At 52.3% G+C, this 20,569-nt stretch overlaps 7 protein-coding genes across 7 annotated transcripts; 4 read left to right on the plus strand and 3 right to left on the minus strand.

Moving 5' to 3' along the window:
- Nucleotides 1-1,176: 1,176 nt before the first annotated feature.
- On the plus strand, nt 1,177-3,820 carry NUU61_001859 (uncharacterized protein; the record flags this gene model as incomplete). Its single annotated transcript, XM_056652441.1, has 7 exons — nt 1,177-1,329; nt 1,414-1,526; nt 1,587-2,438; nt 2,489-2,575; nt 2,640-2,935; nt 3,017-3,500; nt 3,616-3,820. The coding sequence occupies 7 exons, from the start codon at nt 1,177-1,179 to the stop codon at nt 3,818-3,820; spliced, it is 2,190 nt and encodes a 729-aa protein (XP_056513508.1).
- Nucleotides 3,821-4,246: 426 nt separating this feature from the next.
- NUU61_001860 (vacuolar protein sorting protein DigA) lies at nt 4,247-7,278 on the minus strand (the record flags this gene model as incomplete). The annotated part of the gene is made up of 3 exons (XM_056652442.1): nt 4,247-4,331; nt 4,407-7,017; nt 7,068-7,278. The coding sequence occupies 3 exons, from the start codon at nt 7,276-7,278 to the stop codon at nt 4,247-4,249; spliced, it is 2,907 nt and encodes a 968-aa protein (XP_056513509.1).
- A 263-nt stretch (nt 7,279-7,541) lies between these two features.
- On the minus strand, nt 7,542-9,745 carry NUU61_001861 (ubiquitin C-terminal hydrolase family protein; the record flags this gene model as incomplete). The annotated part of the gene is made up of 3 exons (XM_056652443.1): nt 7,542-8,701; nt 8,760-9,420; nt 9,518-9,745. The coding sequence occupies 3 exons, from the start codon at nt 9,743-9,745 to the stop codon at nt 7,542-7,544; spliced, it is 2,049 nt and encodes a 682-aa protein (XP_056513510.1).
- An 814-nt stretch (nt 9,746-10,559) lies between these two features.
- Nucleotides 10,560-11,818, plus strand: NUU61_001862 (mitochondrial 54S ribosomal protein uL5m; the record flags this gene model as incomplete). The annotated part of the gene is made up of 4 exons (XM_056652444.1): nt 10,560-10,810; nt 10,928-11,201; nt 11,258-11,619; nt 11,695-11,818. The coding sequence occupies 4 exons, from the start codon at nt 10,560-10,562 to the stop codon at nt 11,816-11,818; spliced, it is 1,011 nt and encodes a 336-aa protein (XP_056513511.1).
- Nucleotides 11,819-12,297: 479 nt separating this feature from the next.
- On the minus strand, nt 12,298-15,147 carry NUU61_001863 (STE11 family mitogen-activated protein kinase kinase kinase; the record flags this gene model as incomplete). Its single annotated transcript, XM_056652445.1, has 4 exons — nt 12,298-14,574; nt 14,634-14,785; nt 14,835-14,908; nt 14,963-15,147. 4 exons carry the CDS (start codon nt 15,145-15,147, stop codon nt 12,298-12,300), a joined length of 2,688 nt encoding a protein of 895 aa, XP_056513512.1.
- A 1,550-nt stretch (nt 15,148-16,697) lies between these two features.
- NUU61_001864 (uncharacterized protein) lies at nt 16,698-19,442 on the plus strand (the record flags this gene model as incomplete). Its single annotated transcript, XM_056652446.1, has 2 exons — nt 16,698-16,821; nt 16,960-19,442. The coding sequence occupies 2 exons, from the start codon at nt 16,698-16,700 to the stop codon at nt 19,440-19,442; spliced, it is 2,607 nt and encodes an 868-aa protein (XP_056513513.1).
- A 523-nt stretch (nt 19,443-19,965) lies between these two features.
- NUU61_001865 (uncharacterized protein) lies at nt 19,966-20,268 on the plus strand (the record flags this gene model as incomplete). The annotated part of the gene is made up of 1 exon (XM_056652447.1): nt 19,966-20,268. The coding sequence occupies one exon, from the start codon at nt 19,966-19,968 to the stop codon at nt 20,266-20,268; it is 303 nt and encodes a 100-aa protein (XP_056513514.1).
- Nucleotides 20,269-20,569: the final 301 nt, after the last annotated feature.

Genomic DNA, 20,569 nt, shown 5'->3' on the forward strand with positions numbered 1-20,569 from the left:
TGACTGTCGTAATGCTCCGTTACGGATGTTGCAATGGCATATACTCTAAAGAGAAAACCGATGAGTTGCTCAGTGGCAATCTAGACATCATCCCCCGGTCTAGGACCACAACACTGAAATGCTTCGTCACTATCTCCACTGTGCTGCGACAAGGTCGGAAGGAATAGGACATTCGACTCGAGGAAAACGGTTTAGCTATGTCGAAGAACCCAATTAATTCTCCATATCCAATGTCATCATTTCTCGGTTTGCACACCATCAATGCCCACAACTGACGAAACAGTATCCTCCCGACCTGGTCCTTGATTTGCAGACTCCGACAGATTTGCATCTGTGTTTAGCAGGGCAACCTTGCCAGAACTTTGCTATGCATGTTTTTAGCGCTCATACACGGTTTGTATCTTCAGATATTCGATGCAAGACTCCATGAATGCAACTGAATCAAATGTCTATAACAAATATTAATTTCAAGTCCATGGTTATTTCAATCAGATAGCATGTCCTCGTACCTCTCATCCCTCAATTCTGCCCCAAAATCAATAAAAATGCTGAAAGCGTCCAGGGGGATTGCCAGGCAACGACCAGAATGAGTTACGTGGAGGTTACGGGTCTTCATGACGGTGGGCCCATAATCAATGGTAATTTATGTTGAGACCCGTTATCTAAAAATATCGCATGGTAATTACCTGGGTATTATTTCGGTGCTCCACCTGCAACAATACATGTAGAAATTCAAGCTGGCGAGAAAGCAGTTGGCCGAGTGCTGAAATTGCTAGAATGTTATATTTTGGTAGAAGTGATGATATTGCATGGCCAATTAGTATTGATTGATCGCTATTCCGGGCTTGCTTGGATATTTTGCTGTTCTCTATAACCGTTCAAGTAGACAGTGACGATGGATATATTTCCCGCATGAAGGCCCCTACACAATGTAAAAACCATGCCAACGACGACGCAATTCAATTCCAGCTACTTGTCCAGCAAAAACCCAGCTTCTCTTCCATATTGAATCCCTAGCTTCAATTGTTTTATGCTGCAACTGTTCTCGCAGAAGCGATGATTCACACCACGACCGCCGCTGATTGGCCAAGACGGGCACCGCTCCACCGATCAAAAAAAAAAAAAAACATCAAACCCGAACAATGCTGGGAAATGCCAGCAGTTCAATGATGCACCATGAGCAAGCGGTCGCTCGAGGAGTCGCGGGGTGCCCAGGAGCCCGATAACAATGGCCTGGTGCCCATCCACGACCTGCTCTCGCCCGGCGAGGAGCAGCCGGGCCAGCCGTCGGGCCCATCCAAAAAGCCCAGGAACTTCATTGCCACGGTGGTAAGCTGGACCTTGATACTATCCAGATAGGAATCTGCACAATGCCACAAATGCCACTGTCATCCATACTGATGAGATCAATAGGCCTGCGAGAACTGTCGCGTGAAGAAGACCAGATGCGACGAGTCACGGCCCAGGTGTGGGCTGTGCAAGTCCCTCGGTCTCGAGTGTGTCTACAATGAGCGCAAATCATCCAAGTAAGCCTTTTATATGTGGCCGTGGATGTCCATGGTTGCCCATGCTGACCCAACTCGCAGACGAGATCAGTCTCTCACGATGATCATGAGCACTCTTCATCGACTGGAGACCAAGCTGGAGAGTATGCCCACTTCTATTGTCAAGGACCTGCAGTCCCTTCGTCGGGCTGTCGATGGGCCGCAGCAGCCGCAGACACAGCCGTCGCCGGCCGTCGGCGTGGGTGGTAGCGCGCTCACCTCCATGCCCACCTCAGCGGGGGAGACCCTGACCCCGGGGGCACAGGTTCACGATCACGATGACTTTGACTTTGAAGAAAACCAAACGGCCACCGATTCTGCCGACCGGGTCTCCATCTCATTCAGCCAGCACGGAGTCATTCTCTGGCCCGGCGCACGGCGGATTCTTCCCGAGCAGCTCCTCGCCACCCATGAGATGCTGGGCAAGAACTATGTGATTGAACTGGAGTCGACGCGACCTCCACTGCCCATGTTCACCGGCTCATTTCCACTGCAGGCGGGCGACCACTGGCTGGAGGCGCTGCCTCTGGCCATGATCAAGGGTCTCGCGGATGCCTTCTTCAGCGTTTTCAATCCATTTACTCCTATTATGGACAAGGCCTTTTTCTTTTCCTTTACGCTTGGCTCGGCCATTGAAAGTGGCTTTGGATATACCGTGGAGAGCTGCCTGGTCCTCAATGTCCTGGCGCTGGGCTGTCTCGCTGTCCTCGCTCACCAGGAAGGTAACTATCCTTTACCGGGGACGCAGAGCCACCGTTTTGAGCCTCCAGAGTGGATGAACGTGGTCTTTGGGGAGCAGCCCGGACTGCGTTTTTTCAATGAGGCCCGCCGGCGTATCGGGTTCCTGATGTGTGACAACGACATCCAGAGCTGCCAGTTTTATCTGCTGTCTTCGTACGTGCCGAGCTCCATAAAGTGATGCTTATATTCTGACTCTGGGCCAGTGTATACTACAACCAGATTCTCCGACCCATGGACTCATGGGCTATGATCCACCGCGCGGCCACCTGCTGCCTCTCAATGCTAACCAAGTAAGTTATTGTTGTCTTAGACCGACAGGCTGTCTTCTCGCTTCCGTATAGCTGACCATTCCAGTCACGATGTCAACTTTGACGAATGGGAAGGCGACATGAAGTCCCGGGTGTACTGGAACTGCCTGATGAATGAAACCATCCTCGTCCAAGAGCTGCATCTGCCGCCGAGCGGGCTCTCGCGGCTCGAAGAACGGGTCCCGATCCCCAAGTTCATTAGCTTCGAAACTACCGGCTATGTGTCGACCCCGTTTGCCTCGTCAAGCGTGGTCGACGACTCGTATTTCCAGTATCATTTCCTGGCGCAAGTGGCACACCGAATCATCCTGACGCGGATCCGCCATTCTCTCTACTTCTACTGTGAGTTCAGCATACCATCTCTCTCTCTTCTTCCCCACCTCTCCATATCTACTTCAGCTCTTTAACACTATGAAAATCTAGCCGACTCAGGAACCTTCCCTCTTCCCGCCGTCAACGCTGAGCTCCATCACCAACTAGAGCAATGGCGCACCAACCTCCCCCCAACCATTCAATTCAGCATCAGCTCTTCACCTCTACCGTCCAATTCACACACGACGCCCGCCGAGCAGTCGGGCTCCTCAATCCACCCCTCACCCTCCCCTGCAGCAACAACAACACTCCCCAACAACCCGATCTCCCCCCGACCAACCGACTCCACAAATCGACCCCTCTCCCCCGCAACAGCCATCACCGACGCCATGCTCCGCGGCCGGTACCAGATCGCCCGATTCCACATCGGGCGTCCGTACCTGTACAAGGCGCTACGCATCCCCGGCTCCTTGACAGACGAGGACTTTGAGCAGATCAAGAGCGGGCTGCTGAATGCCATGGACTGGCCCGTGACGCAGGGCATCTTTCGGAAGATGAAGAGTTGTATTCCGATTAAGTTTGCGTTTTGTTCGCAGTGAGTTTGCCCTACTTTTTCTTCTTCTTCTTCTTCTTCTTCTTCTCCGTCATTGTTTTTTTTTGCCTTGAATGGGTTCACCCAACTAACACTGTATATGCTTTGTCTTAAATAGATTCTTCGGCCAAATCCTTCTCTTCTATTGCATCGCTCATTCCCCCACCCTCCGTCTCCGTGAAACCCTCCCCTCGGGCTGGGAGCGCTGGAACGAAGAGATGCTTCGCTTTCTGGAGGAGTGCGCGCCGCATAGTCCGGCTGTGACGCAAGATCTGGGGCTTTTGCGTTCGCTGTGGCCTGAGTCCGAGTCCGAGCCCGAGTGATTCTATCTTTGCTATCTGTCTTTCATTGTTCTTTCGTTTGTATATCACCATTTCTGCTTCTTTCTTTCTTTCTTTCTTTCTTTCTTTCTTTCCCCTTGATTTCTTGTCGGGGTTATACGGCATTGCAGCACGGTGTTGGTTGGGAGTTGAATACGGCAGGACAGGGCAGGTCTTGCCTCAGCATCTACGGAATAAAGTAATCATTGAAATGGAAATAGACATCCGGATCGAATCGCATTAGGTATATGGATGACTATGTACGATCGCCAGATCCGGTATCGTTGCTCGAGGAATCGTGGGGCAAGGGTAGAAAGGGTATTGCATCGAAAAGAGAGAGAAATGGAAAAAGAACATGATCATCAACATCAAAAGCAATATCATATAATGTCAATGATGCCCCTCCAATATCATGAAGAACCACCAGCATCACAGAGCCCACTCATCGGCGGTTTCCAAGTCTGCGATGAACGGCTTGTCAATCTGCTTGATAGCGTGGTCGCCGCAGAGAATACTAATAGAAAAAGAAATATTAGTACTTGACACCGGGGAAACAAAACTCAGAACAAAAATTTAGAAAGTAACATACCATGCTTCAGCAACCAGCCCATCCAATTCTTTGACAATCTCCTCCCTCCTAGTCGAAGACAGATCACCCTTGCTCAGATGAGCCTGCAGATCCCGAATATACTTCTTCTTACCCCCCGCGCCGCCCAGTACCTCCTTACCAAGACAGTCGCTATGAAAAGCATGCTGGCACGGGAAGACAAAGAACTGGCGGCTCAACAGGGGCAGCGAGCAGATCCAGCATTTCTCGCCGGGCTCGACGATGGCGTAGCGCGTATCCAGACCGGCAATCTCCGACCGAATCTGGCGGGCTGTCTGTGCCGAGTTATCCATTTCCTGGCGCAGGGCGTCGATATGCCGCGAGTAATCCTCCAAGGCGGTGCAGATCTCATCCTTGAAGTCGTCGATGACGACGAAGTCCGGGAAGAAGGGGATCAAATCCTCGATACGGAGGAGCTCGCAGCGGCGCAAAAATTCGATGGCGTCTTTGATGCCCGTGCCGGGCTGCCGGATCTTCTTCTCGGCAACGAGGAGCCACAGTTTCTTGCGGAGCTTATCGTTGCCTTCTGGGCGATCTGCCACTATTGCCGCGAGTTCGATGTCATCGTGCTCCAAGGCGAGCTCCACGGCTTGCAGGTACTGGCCCATTGCGCTGTAAATATGGATGCATGATTGCACTCGTTGGTGTTGGATGCAGAGCCGGAGGGCGAAGTCTGCGTCATAGGGGGGTGGTGAGGATGGTTGCGATTGGAGATAAGTGAGCAGCCCGGCTTCAGAGTTGGATGGGCTGGAGGCATGGATGGAGATGAGGGTGTTGTGCACAGCTGCGGATGGCTTTGGGTGGTTGACGATTATGAAGTTCAGATAGCGCACGGCCTGGTTCTGGTTGAGAGAGACATTGGCGGACTTGTTGTAGTTCAGCAGCGCCGGGATCAGTCTCTCCGGATCCAGGTTTGTCTGCCGCATCAAGATCTCCACCAGCCCGGTGGCCGCATGTGTCATGAGCACGCTGCTGTACTTGTAGAACACATCGGGGTCACTCTGTCGCTGCAGAACGTTCAAGGCCTCTGCCCACTTCTCCCGTTGGATCCAATATGACAGGACATAATTGTGGTCGTTAGTGACGGTTGCAAAAAACAGTAGCTCTTCTTCGCGGCCGTGGCTGCTGATGATCCCATAAACGGTTTTCTTATTCAAATCAGTCTTGTGCTTGTTCACGAAATCTTGGAATTCGGATCGGACGCTGCCCAGTTGATCCTGAACTTCCCCGGTGCTCGCGGCTTCTGTGAGTTCGGCCTTGGTCGCGATATTGTCATCAAGGGAATTCAATTTGGACATGAACAGCTCCACAAGCCAACTTGCGACCATGATCCTCTGCGTGACAGATGCTTTCCTGTACGTGGACAGCTGCGAGAGAAGATATTTACGCAGCGCATCGTGTTCCTTGTGGTCGATCATTGTCAGACAAACCTCCTCGAATCCTTTGCTGCTCTTGCCCCAGACCTTGGCCGCTTCAACAAAGCGACCTCGGTCGGCGAGAGAGTCACCTGAGGCAGTCAAAACAGCATCCCGATGTGCAGGACCGCGGGCGTATTGGAGTGCTTCATCATATTTCTGCTCCCGCAGAAACACTTTCCATACATCCCTATCCTCGTCATTGGCCACGACTTCAAAAATCTCCTGGCTAGTGAAGAGCCAGTAGGTGTTTTGGGTGAGATCAGTCAGAAGACCCAGCGCACTTTGCCCGGGCTCCAGAACAGCCTGATCGTAGACGACTTCCTCATTGAGACGGTTGACCGCAACCACCCTGCCTTCAACGAGTGCCAGAACATGCCACCGCGACAGGGTCGTTGCGGTAATCGGGTTCTGGATCAATCTTTTCCCTCCTCGTGCGGATTCAGAAGCGGGGAAAACCGAGCGCGCAAGCATTTTCGCATGGTCAAATGGTGACTCCGACGCAAGCTGTCCATGGAAGATTCCTTGCGCACTGAGCCAGGCGAATTCCTTCTCAGTATGCCCATCCCCCTGATGACCCTCCGACAGAGACGAAGAGACTACTAGAGATGATGGCGCAGACCCGGATGGATTTTGGGCTTCATGTGTCAAAGGTGTTTCGCGTTGGAAAAGCTCCGCATATATCGAACCGCCACCTTCTCTTCCGTGCCGCGTGGCCCCTGTTCGACCAAGGAAATGAAACAATTTTCCATAAGTGGCAACAAGCACCCGGCGTTGCTCAGGCTTCGCGGGCCCTGGTTCCGCACTGATTCCAATCACCGGTGAGGCGTTCGGCACCTTGTAGACCGCGGTGACATATTTCTCCTCGCGCCGGTAGAACTCCGTGGACGGTTCAATGTAGGTTTCGTAGATGTTGCCATCAGTTGTTCCCAGCAGAATCTCGCGAGTGGATGCAGTGGGCAGCGAGGGATTCCAGGCGATGCTTTCGATGGATACACCCTTTAACCGAGACAAGGCCTTAGGCTGTCGGGACTGGGTATGGAGGTAGTAGTTTTCGCCGAGTGTAGTACTGATGATCAAATGAGACGCCGACGGGTCCAGGAACATTCGCCGAATCAATCCGATTTCTGAGGACTTCTTGGGGAGGTCGATGTCTGTTGCAGATGGGCGGAATGGAGCTTAGCGGGACACCACAAATTTCGCTGCAGAAAATAGCCCAGGAGCTTACCATCAATATCCTCAGGGGTATCCAAGTCAATGCGAAGAATTCGGCCGGTAGACAAGGCCAGCACAAGCACGTTGTTGGCAACCTGCGCCGCCACGAAGTCCGCTGCGATCGGAAACTGCAGCTGTACTCGCTGGACATCAAACATGGGAAGAGAGTCGGGCTCAGCTAAGTTGCTGGGAGCAACATAACTGCTGGATCCATCCAGCGCCATGGTGCGCGCGCAGCTATATCATAGCAGAGTCGCAAGCTGAGGAAGAGTGGAGAGGCAGCTGTCCGAGGGATGCGGAGTCACTGCCTGAGGCAACAATTTACATGCCCGGGAGTTCTCTGACAGCAAGTCATTTATGGACATTTTACAGAAGCTCTCGTAGATCAATAAAAATATGGTTTGATTTGCACTATGTCTCCTCGCTCAAATGCATGGGGTATCACTCAAACAAATCACTCAGAAACATCAGTATCTCGAATCGTGCATTACATCACAATGCACTCCCGCTCCAGTCTCCGGTTCTTGTCCTTGGACTTCTCCTTGGGCTTGCCTTTGAAGCGCTCGTAGTCCTTGGTCTTCCCACCTCCCCTTCCTTTGCCCTCAATTGCACTGAGCCCGAGCTTCATGTCATCAGACGAGCCGTCATCTTCCAGGGCGGACTCATCACCTTCACCTTCAGTAGTGAACCCGTCGGTGGCGATGCGGTCTTTGCTGAGCCGCCCAGCAAAGCGAGAGAAAGTGGCACTAATTCGATTCTCGCCAGACTGGCTGTTGGTACGGCTGCCAGAGTTACTCTTCGTGGCTCTGGACCCGCGCCGAGAGAATGGAAATGGCCCTCGAGCGCCTTCCACTTCCAGGGGCATCAGTTGGGGCGAGAAGGACGGGACGGAACGCGGCTGAAGTCCACCGGTGTGACCGGTTTCGGAAAATGTCACACTGGGCCGTCTCCCTGGATTGTTCGTCATATGGGCACCTGGATCGTCGGGCCCGGTGACTTCAAGGCTGGGCCGGCCAGAAGCTGGATCCTCAGCATTGCTGTCATCTGCCTGGTTTGTCGAAAGCGCACCCAACTGATGGGAGAGGCCAGCCAGGTCAAGTTCCAGAGCCATATCTGAGGCTCGGGAGGACGGCGCGGTGGCTGGGAGGTTGGCGACCGCTGCATCTTGATCGATGGGGAGGATCTGGTAGAAAAGAAGGTAGGGTGACTCTGTCTTGAGGGCCTGGTCGATGTCCACCAGGGTCACTCGCTCAGCGGCCAAGTCGTCAAAGCGCATCCAGTAGCGCGATGGCTCCGGCGTCTGGCGATCTGAGCCACTAGAGCTAGGCGGGGCAGGGTTGGCACTCGTGCCTCGAACAATGGCAATATAGTGCCCAGAGTCAACTGAGTTCCCCCGGTGACAGACCAGAGACTGCAGAGAGAGCTTGAAATTCCCATAGATGGAAGCATTGGCATCCAGGTTATCATCCTGGATAAAGTGAGGCAGCCCAATCTCCGTCGGGATGTCGACGTAGGTGTTGAGTCTCACAGCCTTTCCATTGGGGAGGACGCTGTAGCGTTTCAGACACAATCCCAGAACCGGCCTTTTCGAGGTGAAGTGCGCCGCAACCTGGGCATCATTAGTTGGCGTGTTATCGGTGTACCATGCTGGGAAGAAAATAGTGTCAGCTCGTTTTTAAACCAAACACATTATGTTGGAACGTACGAATAAGGCTGAAAAATTGCCATGCAGGCATCATAACCTCTTTCCGGTAGATACCCTTCCGTCCTTCAGCCTCTGAGGTGGCAGCATCATTTTCAACAGAGCTTTCCCCACTTGAGTCAGGAATAAAGCGCTCTCGAACAATACTATTACGCCGGGGAAGGCTTGTGGATGATCGTAGGGTTTCGCTGAACTCGGCGAATGAGGACCATGGAGTCACATTTTCGACCTGTGGAGAATTGGAAGGAACTGGCGACAGCGTAGGAGTAGCATCAGCCTCAACAACCTCCACATGGGCCGTGAAGCCTTTCGAAATGGAGAGAGAATCCATGGATTTGGTGGAGCTGAGAGTGTTACGCCGCTCCAAGTACCGTTTTACTTCAATCTTGTTGTTGAAGTAAGCCTCCAGGCAATCCTCCAGAGTGAGATTCCGGCCACCAGTAGGCTCAGGTGGTATAGCAACCTCGAGGAGTCTCTCATTGACGAATTTGTGATCGCCGCTCTCATCTTCCTTCCCTGTGTGATAGATATCCATCTTTAAGGTCAGAAGAGGCAGTTCGAGCTTCCCCGTGATAAAGGTAAAAGCTTCAGAGGCATCTTGCTGTTGCAATTTGGCTGCATCCTCCCAGCCACATTCAGCAAGCGCACCTTGCAGATACTCTGTCTGTTTGTGTCTTGGTTAGCATCGGCGCACACAAAAGAACTAGGGTGGTACATACAAAGTCGGTGCTAATAAGTCTCCCCGATCGCAGCATGTTAACCCATAATCTCAAGACAATGATGAGCTTCCGACGAGGTTCGTCGCTGAATGTTTTGTACAAAATGCCTTCGAAGCTGTCAAGACGCGCAAACATAGCGAACAGTAGTGCGTCTAAGTAGCAGGTGACACCCTGGCGATTCACTGCGCCGAGGAGCTTGGTGCTGGGCGTATAGCTTCGGATGATGCCCTCAATAGAGTCCTGCAACAACAGCAGCAGGCCAAATGCCATGTCCACATCCCCTTGAGCAGAGGACAATGCATAACGGAAATGGTGTTCTTCTAAATTCGAAATCCCAATTTGTCTGATGCGACTTTTGAGACTTTCGAGCTAGACACAGACAAAATGTTAGACATCAGTGCAAGCTGACTATCAGGTGATCAGGCAGTACCTTTTTCTCACTGTCTTGGCTGACTTCTGGGGGTGTCTCTGATGAGAAGAACCCTCGAAATGATGGCCGCGAGAGAACTTGTGATCCCTGTAAGATATATATGAGTTAAGCCACACCATCCAAAGCATAGGTTTAGTGTTATAAGGTTGTGTCGTGTGGAAATTGCGCCATACCTCATCTTTGCTCTGCTTGGCCGACCGGTTTTGCCGATCACGCCGGGTTAGGAATCGATGGATCCCACTCATTTTAGCAAGTAGGACCCGAGATCCTCTTGAAGAACAGGAGTTCTAGAGGGAAGGACAAGATCTTGAGGTCAAAAGAGGCATAGAAGAAAGAGAGTGGAAGACCAGCACAGAGCTTAGTCGAGGCGTGGTTTGCATGGAAAACATAACAGGACACATCGTCTGTCCACGAGGTCTTTAGATGCCAGACGAAGCGAATGACTGAAACGAAACAGGCAGACGCGTCCATGGAAGATATCGCGGGATGATCTATGTTGATCACTTTGGCGGGGCATGAGATCACTGGTCAGCGCCTGAACTGGCCGCCCGAAATATCAGGCGTAGATGCACGTGATGAGCATCCGAGGGCGCAAACAATTTTTGGTCGGGGATGCGACCTCCTCATTTCACCACCCTCCACTTTCCATTAAGAATGGCTGCCCGGGAGCCATCTAGGTATATGGCAAGGGCCCTGCCCAGGGCATTGGGCTCAACGGCCCGCCCACAGGGCATTGCCTGCCGGCGCTTTGCCTCCGATGAGGCTCCGGCTAGACGACTATCGAGCCAGATGGACGAGCTCGAAACCGCGTCATCTTTGGAAGGGACGGTGTCGGAGGATGTTGCAAAATCATTTGATCCAGTTGCACAAGCAAACTCTCGGAAGACCCAACTTCCACGGAGTCGGTATGTGATCACTTTGGCCGGTTCTCCCTAGTGTGCTGGGGGAGAAGATCGGATTGTTTGCAAACACTCCGGCAATGCTGTATAGGGTACAGCTAACGCATGTCACCTATCTGTCAGATACCAATTCCGATCCCCGAAATACTATCGTGGTCCTCTTCACCCTCACCAACCACCGCCGCCATCAGACCCGTCCTCCCGAGTGTTCGTTCCCGGCCCCTTCTCTTCCCCCCGGGCCCAGCAAACGTACACCTCGACCATTGCACAAGACATTCTTGCTCTGTGCTATGTGCACAACCCACCGGGCTTCAAGCCACCTCCCAAAGCACCTCGTCTTCGTGAATGGGACGACAGCCCCCCTACCATAAGAACCGGCCCCTCCGTGGACCGCGTGGTGGGGATGTCCTGCGTCTTCTGCGCAAGCCAATCCGGTTCAACAACATTCCTCAGGTGGAGCGCATCACGATCCACAGCCATGTGAAGGGGGCCATCAAGGAGAACTCGTCGTGGCTGCATGTGGCGGGAATGGCCATTCAGACCATCTCCAATGTGAAAGTCACGACCTACAAGTCCAAGACCAGCGTGCCCTCTTGGGGTGTTGTGCCGGGCCGGGACACTTGTGCTGTCAAGGCAGAGCTGCAGGGTGAAAACATGTATCACTTCTTGGGCAAACTCATCGACGTGGTCCTGCCTCGCATCAAGGACTGGCCTGGTATCAAGGGCAGCAGCGGTGACAGCAGTGGGAACATCACCTTCGGTCTGGCACCGGAGAGCGTTGCCATGTTCCCCGAGATTGAGGTCAACTACGACATGTGAGTGATTCCTCAGCGCTGATTTTTTTTCTTTTTGTCAATCCCCCACAAACCTGACTTCTTTCCTTTCAATAGGTATCCGCCCAAGATGATCCCCGGTTGCCACATTACCCTCCATACTACCGCCAAGGCAGACAAGGATGCACAGCTCCTTTTGAGTGCCCTGGGACTGCCCTTCTATGGAAAGATGATCAACTAAGAGCCTCAACGGGTAGCTTTTCCCGTCGTGTCTTGATTGACTTTCTACCATCCTTTTCACCTGGGTGTTCTGTTGTTTTCTCTTGTCCAATCTGTAACTTTAGAGACGGTCTGCATAGTGGCCACTGTGATTTGTCGGAATTATGTACTATCTTCATTTGAGATAATTTCCCTCCTAAAACCACCTGAAGCATCCAGTAAACCCAATAACACCAGACGTAAATGCCCTTGAGCAGGGCCTGTGGCACTGATTTCATGAATGTTTTCATGTTCAATTACTTGTGTTAGTGCTCTTGCTCCTTGAACTCGTAAATAAGTTTATGTTTTATGTTGATTTTTTGATATTCTATTAGACTCGAAAGTTGGAAAGACGCTGAAAGCTCATGCTCCATTGCATTACTACCGAGAAAATAACCCATGAACCTAGAACCCATGATGCATAAAAATCGTTTTACAGCCATAGAGAGAGAGCACAGCTCCTCATGCGATGGGTGGAGCTAAGAACTCGCACTTCAGCAACTCGTTGGCACTGGGCCGCAGCTCGAAGTCCAACTGGAAGGTCATGTCGAGGAACTCGACCGCCTCCCGACTCACATGCTCTGGGGCCGGAGGCCGGGCCTGGTTGCTGCCAATAGCGAAAATGGCCTGGAGCTGGCTGCAGTCCGGGAAGGGGTGAGCGCCGATGAACATCTCGACGACAAGACAGCCCAAACTCCAGATATCGGCCTTCTTGGTGTGAGCGGTCTGCCGTACAACTTCAGGTGCCATCCAGTACACACTGCCCTGGAGAGACGGTCGGTGGAGATGACCGCCGCCACCGTGACTGGCTCGGGAACCAAGGACGGTGGATGCCTCGACACGTTTCGAGATACCGAAATCGGAGATCTTGACGCCTCCCTTGTTGTCGACAAGGATGTTGGCGCCCTTGATGTCTCGGTGGATAATGTCCTGGCTGTGGAGGTAGGAGAGACCTTTTAGGATCTGGCGGACGAAGTTCTTGACCAGGGGTTCCTGGAAAGTGTTGTATTGCTTCAGCATGGTCGCGATCGAGCCACCTGGCACATATTCCAGGAAAATGTTCAGGTACTGGTCATCGGTAGAGGTGCCAAGGTATTGCACAATGTTCGGATGGTGCATCCCTTGCAGGAGTTCAATCTCATGCTTCAGAGCAGTGACCATGCTGCTCTTTCGTTGATCAAATTCGGTCCCCTTGGTAGCCGAAGGAATCTCCACCTGCTTAACAGCCATGAGTTCACCGGTAATGGCGTGAAGGGCCAAGAACACGCTTCCAAAGGAACCCTCGCCAATCAGAGAGCCCTTCATCCAGTTCTTGGGCGCAAAATTATTTCCGGCCAGGAAGTCGGTCAGGCCTGTGTCGTCCTCTTCTTCATCCTCCTCACCCACAAGAACACTCAATCGATCATTGAACGAGCCACCGTCTGTGGCGGCGGCACTATTACTCTCATCAACCGGGCTCTGGTGCGATGTGATCGGTTCGTCCGAGCCACTATCAAACGAGACATACGACTTGCGATTGGGCTCGACGGGCGACTCCTCCTGAAGTGGCTGGAGAGAACTCGAGGCGACGGAATCTCGGTAAGACGTCTGGGGAAGGCTGAACTTAGAACCCGATACGGGCCGGGGGGCACGCGCCACCTGGGCTCCCCCGGGGGCCTGGAACCAGGAGTCGGCAATGTTAGGAATTGGAGGGATCGGCGGCAATGGCGGCAGCGGCGGCGCATCCTTGAGGCTTGAAGCAACGCTGTAGTTGCTCATGACACTCAGACGACTCGTTGCACGGCTCAGACGTTGAGACCTCCGCATCGTCTTCTCGATGTTCTCTCGATCGTGGCTCGGGAAAAAGGACTGTAGCTCGTGAATAATCATTTCGCTCGGCGGTCTCTGTCCGAAGAATGACCGAAGCTTGGCCACAGGATTGCGATCGCTGGTGGCCGACTGGGGATCTTGGTCACCCGAATTGGCCGGACGTTGCCGAGGACCCAATGGAGATTGGGGTTGCTTGATATTATTCAATGTTTCACCCGTAAGCTGCTCAATCTTTTGTTTCTGTCGCGCGTTGGAATTGTTGAGGGCCATTTGATGCACCACCTGACTTTCATCGTATGCCAGCTGGGATGCACGGCGAAGCTCGTCGAGATCTGGTTCCCCGGCATGAATTTTGCGGAGAATCAAACGGCCACGCTCAGGCCTGTGGGTGCCTTCACAGATATCCATGAGTTCGGAGTCGTTGAGCCTCCTGCAATTTGACTGATCCGCATCCAATCCGTCCAGAACATAGAAACAATAATTTCGGTATTGATGCTCGGGGAGTTGCAGCTTCTTCAACACATGGAGGACGACCTCATCTGGCGTTCTGCAGCTCCGAATGTTCAAGACCTTGGTTTGGCCCCCCGTGTAGATGACGCGGATGACCGGGGAGTTGGGCGGAAGGGGGCCCATGGTGAGGCCATCCAGACTCGGATTCCGAGGGTGAGAGCTGCCGCGACCAGCCTGGCCAACATCACTAGGGGTGCTTGGATTCCGGCCAGAGCTGGAGCCACCTGACGAGGGATGATTCAGATAACCATCTTTGCGCCATGGGCCGTCTCCGGGAGGGGACGTGGGTTGAGGTGATCGACCACCCAGGTAGCCCGAGCTATCATCAACCAGCTGGGACAGGCGCCTGCTCAGGATAGGCATACGGGAACGAGGGTGATCGTTAGAAAGCGTTGCAGCTTCAAGCGTTGCTAATGTATTCTAGACACGAGGTGAGCAAGATGATTGGGGCAACTATTGAGGTGTCACGCATAACTCACCAGGTTCTTTTGCCTCGGATTGGACCCAGACTTGTTCCGGAGCTGTTTGATCGCCACAAAGATGCGCACTCGATCGCCAACCTTCTTGATGCCCATTTCCTGCAGGATCTTTTGATCGCAGTCGATTAAATTGTCTCCATTGAAGTTGTTGGCTAAAACATGTTAATATCACTGCGAGAACCCTATCCGAAGAAACGGTACCTTTGAAGATCGCTTCGTACTGGCCACATTTGATGCTGTGAAGCCATGCCACCACCCGCTTCTCATCCCACGTCCTACTGATGGTCAGCATGATCGCAACTCTTGTCCGTGGTCCTTCGGTGTCCTACCGAACAGATGAGAAATCATCCTGGCCTTCAGAAAACTCTGATTTCGTTGGGCTGGTGAACGCGCCTCCATCTTGAATTTTCGTGGCCGTCGCAGGTCTTTGTGATGTGTTCGCGATGTAGCCATTCGCAGGCGTCTGGGATGGGGGCGCACCCAAGGGCGCGGAGTACTGTTTCGGAGCCAACATAGCTAGATCGAAAGCGATTTCTTTGCCCGCGACTGGTGTTGTTGATGGCCGACTGGTCGATGACTTTCGATCGTCGCGCCCTTTTCCCCCACCTTCTCAACCAAAAAAACAGTAGTCGCGCCGATAACGGAAAGCCGTAGGAAGACGCGACGTAGATCAACGCATACTATGGAGAGTCTAGGTATGGAGTTAGCTTTGTGTGCTGGGTTGGATTGTGGTCGCAGTGGTAGACCTGAGAGGATGCGATGAGGCTCCGGGGCCTCCGGGGCAGGGGTGATGAGAGAGGGGCCACACGACTGCGTAGCATGCAGCTCAATTGTAGGCTCACCGGACAATGGACAAGGGACCTTGCCAAAAGGGCTGGATTGTAACCGCAACTGATTGCAGCAGGTCTGAGCTTTTTTTGGGGGCGAGATCGAGGGGCCACTTAGTGCCGTGATCGATACACACTTCCCCCCACTCAAACTGACAGGCAGAAAAGACGAACTTGACAGACGAAGATGAAGAGGGAGAAGAAGTAGAAGTTGGGAACTTTGGAGAGACTTGAAACACCCGTGACATCGCGGGGCCTCTGACTAAGAGTGTGCTACCTTGGGCCATCAAGGGGGACAAGCTCCCACGCGTTTTCCTTTTCATTTCATCGGAGACTGTCTCATCCCTTGAACATCGCTCTTTCTTTCTCCCCCTGTCCATTCCCTTCGCATGTCTTCTCCTGACCGTTCCGCGTCCACTGGTTCGTTGAGGCCTATCGCAAGCCCCACTCGGCGATGAAACAACACTGAAACTGGGCTCGGCTGTTTGACACCCCTTTCAACAGGTCTCGTATCTGGGTATCTCGCCAACTACAATGTATGAGAATCCATCATTTCCCTGTCAATGGCTACAGGCCATTGTCTTTGAGTGTGTTTACATAAGTATCCAGAAGTATCCAACCACAGCATCGGGCAGGATGCTTCGACGGTTCCAGTCTATAAGCCTCTCTATGGTCACCATGCTAATTCCATACCTAGCTAGTCTCCAAATTACAGACTGGATAAATGATCAACCCTCATGGACGCAATCTGCGTTCTTTTCCCGGAGAATTGGTTTCGGCCATGTTCCATCCACTTTTTGCCCTACTGTGCCCTACTCTGCCCTACTCTACCTGGAAGCCATACGAGTCGACATAGAATTCTTCACATCACCAAATTTACTACTGCGATAGTAGCTAGTAAATTCCCCCAGAAATGGATTTTAAGTACTATATTTATAATTATGAATCTATACCCACAGTGATCTCGATCTCTGTGTTCCTCTCCGCAGTGGAGACGTTTGCATTATCGAACCTGGGGGGTCGACACCCCCTCCCAGTCCCCATCTCCAAAGGCCATTCAATTCCCTTTCTCTCAGGAACTTGTCTTCCTCTAGTCCTCTGCCTCGGCCAGCATAAACTCCTCGTTCGTTGCGTCTCGTCCCGGAACCACGTGACTCCCCTCATCCCCACAGTCTTCCCCGCTCGGTCAAAATCTTTCCCCTCTCTTTCTTCCCCATCCCCCCCAAACCCCCCAACGATGGAGGACGACAAGTCAGCCAAGATCAAAAAGAAAGGAGCCGCTCACCGAAAGTCCTTATCTTGCGAGTATTGCAGTCGATCGTTTGCGCGCCTGGAACATCTCCAACGCCATCTCCGCACCCGTTGAGTAACCCTATAATGTCCTTGGGAATTCTGTTTCTTATGTCGGACAACAGATACCAAAGAGAAGCCCTTCTCATGTGACATATGCTCCAAGTCCTTCGCGCGAAGGTAGGCTGGCCCATTGCCCCAGGGACGAGTGCGCCAATCGCTGATCAATCTCATCTGGCGCAGTGACCTCTTGGTGCGACATGAGCGATTAGTCCATCCCGCCGAGAGTGCAGCAAATCGTGAGCATCGTTCGTACAAAAATATCGATAATAACCATGACATTCCCATCCAATCCACCATTATCCCGCCTGCCCACCAGGAATCGCGCATGCTAGAGCTTGCCGACGCTATCCCCGTCCATACTCAAGTGCCGCACCCGCCCGAAGTACAAGTCCAGCCCCCACCCATAGTTGAAACCACGCACTTCAATCCATCTTGGGGCTACGATTTGAATCTTTTATCGCATGCAGCAAGTCATGTCGCGCTGGAAGGAGAGCAGGAGAGCTTGGAATCAATCCGAAAACCTTCGCACTCCGTTGGTCCTTCCTCTCAATCGATTCCTCAGTCCCAGGATAGGACAATTACCGACAGCTATGGAGTAGAGCCGTCAATTCTTGACCTCACTGATCTCGGAGATCCCGTTCAAGACTTCACGGTGTTCTTGGAGAGTGTGGGTCTATCATCTGATTGGGACTCGGGGGTGTTCTCGTCGGTCGAGGAACCCATGTTGCCGCAAAACATGTCCATTGACTCGAAACCCACTCCTCGGGAACCAACCATATCTGCGAGACTCGGTGGAGATCTCATCAATGACCCGCGAGTCGATGAACAGCCTTCTTTCTCCAATTTTGGGTCACGGCTACCGTCCTTGCAACCCGAATCTCACGAAATTGACGATCGAATCGGCCTTTCAGACGAATCCACCCGGCCGGCATGGGACATATCGAATACGGAGCGTCAAGTATTCGTATCGAAGCTTGAAGATTTCTCCTTTGTTCTGCCGAAGGGGTTTGTCCCGCCCTCCCGACACGCGCTCTCTCGTTTCTTTGCGGGATACATCAACGGATTGAATGAACATCTTCCGTTTGTTCATGTCCCCACACTGTCAGTTGCCAAGTGCTCGCCTGAGCTGACACTGGCACTGGCAGCGGCTGGTTCACACTATCGGTTCGAAAATAACCGAGGTATTGAACTTTTCCATGCTGCCAAAGCTATCCTCTTGGAACGGCTCCGCCGCAGAGATAGCAAGCAAGTGCCCTATCCCACGTGGAATTATATCTCTCCCCCTTCGGGATTCCATAACTCTCGCGGGTCTTCGATTTCCAACGCAGCGAGCAGCCCGTTCCAGCAGCATCAACATATGCCCAATCCCCCCATCAACGCATCGATATATACGCCTGATGACTCAGACGCTCATATGGAAGTAATCCGGACATTTTTGCTGCTGACAGTATTCGCATCCTGGGAGCGGCATCCGGAACTATTGCGGGAAATTCTCTCGCTTCAAAGCACCCTGGCCAGACTCGTTCGGGAACATGGCTTGTCAGAACCGGCACCTACCTCAGAGCCCATCGGCTGGGAAGAATGGGTTCGACGGGAAGGTAACCGGAGAACGAAGCTCATTGTGTACTGTTTTTTCAATCTTCATTCGATCATGTACAACATCCCTCCCCTGGTCCTGAACGGGGAGCTGAGGTTGAACATGCCCTCTTCCCATGACTTGTGGAAGGCGAACAATGCGACCCAATGGCGACGACTTCACCGGATCCGACAAGGGTCAGAGGTCCCTTTTCAGGAAGCATTTGCTCGACTCTTTCTGAAATCAGCCACGTCGCTTCCATCGACACCGATATCACCCCTTGGAAATTATATCCTTATCCATGCAATTATCCAGCAGATATTCTTTGCGCGACAGCTTTGTCTGTCTGCCCCCAATATGCAGGGCACGAGTTTGAGACAGGATGACCTGAACGTGCTGGACAATTCGTTGAATGCGTGGAAGGCGCTGTGGAAACGCACGCCAGAATCCAGCATCGACCCCCAGAATCCTGCGGGCCCCATTGCATTCACATCAACGGCTCTTTTGGGACTCGCGTATATTCGATTGCACGTCGATCTGGGTCCGTGTCGTCACCTTATCACTCAAGACCCGGTGCAAATCGCAGGGGCCCTGAGTGAATCACCGCCCATTGCGCGCAGCCCACGGCTGATAATGGCGTTGCTGCACTCGGCCCATGCGCTTTCAATTCCAGTGCGACTAGGAATCGACTTCGTCGCTCGGACCCATTCGTTCTTTTGGAGCATCCAGCACTCTCTTTGCAGTCTAGAATGCGCGTTTCTGCTCAGCCGGTGGCTACTTGCCATCCCCGCGACACAGCCCGAGCAGAGGTTGTCAGAGCATGAGCGGAAGCTGCTCTTGTGGATTAAGAGCATGATGGATGAAACCGAAATGGCTGTTGATCCGCCGGGAGCTCCTGACTTGGAGTTCATGGCCGATTCGTTCAAGGTACGGCAGCTCAGTGTTGCTATTGTCCGTGTCTGGGCCCGGACGTTCAAGGGCAATACTAGCTGGGCTATTGTGGATCTGGTCGGATCAAGCTTGGATGCTTATGCCGATCTACTGGAAGGCTGACTCGGTAAACACGCCTGCTGAACTAATGGCCGACATGGTCATATAATGACGCTATTGACGGCATGATTTTCTGATGGATATGATTTGGGAGTTTTGTATATACTGGTGGTTGGGAGGCACCTGGGATGGTTATTTCTTTTGCGCGTGTTCTTTTGTATGTGTACTATGGTTTTCGTTGCTCTCTATACCCCGATGCTTATGCGCCCTCCCCTCTGGGTCATCTTATGGATGTTGGCCCCTCTGAGTCTGGCGTTTGTTTAAAATTTGTTCTTTGTCTTGTTTGTGTCTGAGTAGGGTGAGGGTTTTAAAATATCTGTCATCCCCCTAGACTCTTTCTCTTCCACCTCTCCACTACTTCCATTATAGCACTTGCACCTCTCTACCATTGCTTGACCCTCTTCTAAACCCTTTTTATACCCTTTTCGGTAGTCTATTTATTTAACTTCAAAATATTCTCTCTAAATAATCTTAAAATATCAATATTCCAAACGTCATTCTATTAATCTAGCCCTCCAGATTCATCATGTTACACCCAAAGGCCTGCTCACCACCGAACATCCCGTCATACAAAGGCTTCATGGAGTTTGTGGCGAGGGGTATGAAGGGTCGAATAGGTAAAACTCCCACCGTGGGGACTATTGAGGGCTTCCGTCGTGACTTTGAGGCCGGACTTGTCTTACGGCGCGACTACAAAACCCCCGAAAATGGGACTTCGCATCTTTTGAGCCTTTCGCGGAGGCCACCACCGGTCTTGGAACAGAATGATGGCCGGCTACTCGGCCTCTTCCATTATATCTCGGGTGGAGTTTTACTGGCATGGCTTTGATACGACTCCGCGATCATTATACCACGGACGATAGGAAACACCCCTACAGGTTAAAAGACTCGCACACCCTGCCATATCAGGGAGTTGAATACGCGATTTCCCGGACATAATTGTTCCAAAATGATCTCTGACTCCTAAACCAGGCTTTCCTCAGCCTCTGAACTCGATCACTGCGACCTTAACTTTATGAGTTGTTACAGTAATATTCACCTGCGGCTTTTCAGCCAGAGAGGAAACATTATCATCCATTCAGGACCTGTTATCCATGTACGCGACTGTCGTTCAGTGAAAGGAGAGTCTC

This window comes from Penicillium alfredii, assembly GCF_028826965.1.
Source record: "Penicillium alfredii strain IBT 34128 chromosome Unknown utg000004l_segment0_segment0, whole genome shotgun sequence".
NCBI lineage: Eukaryota > Fungi > Ascomycota > Eurotiomycetes > Eurotiales > Aspergillaceae > Penicillium > Penicillium alfredii.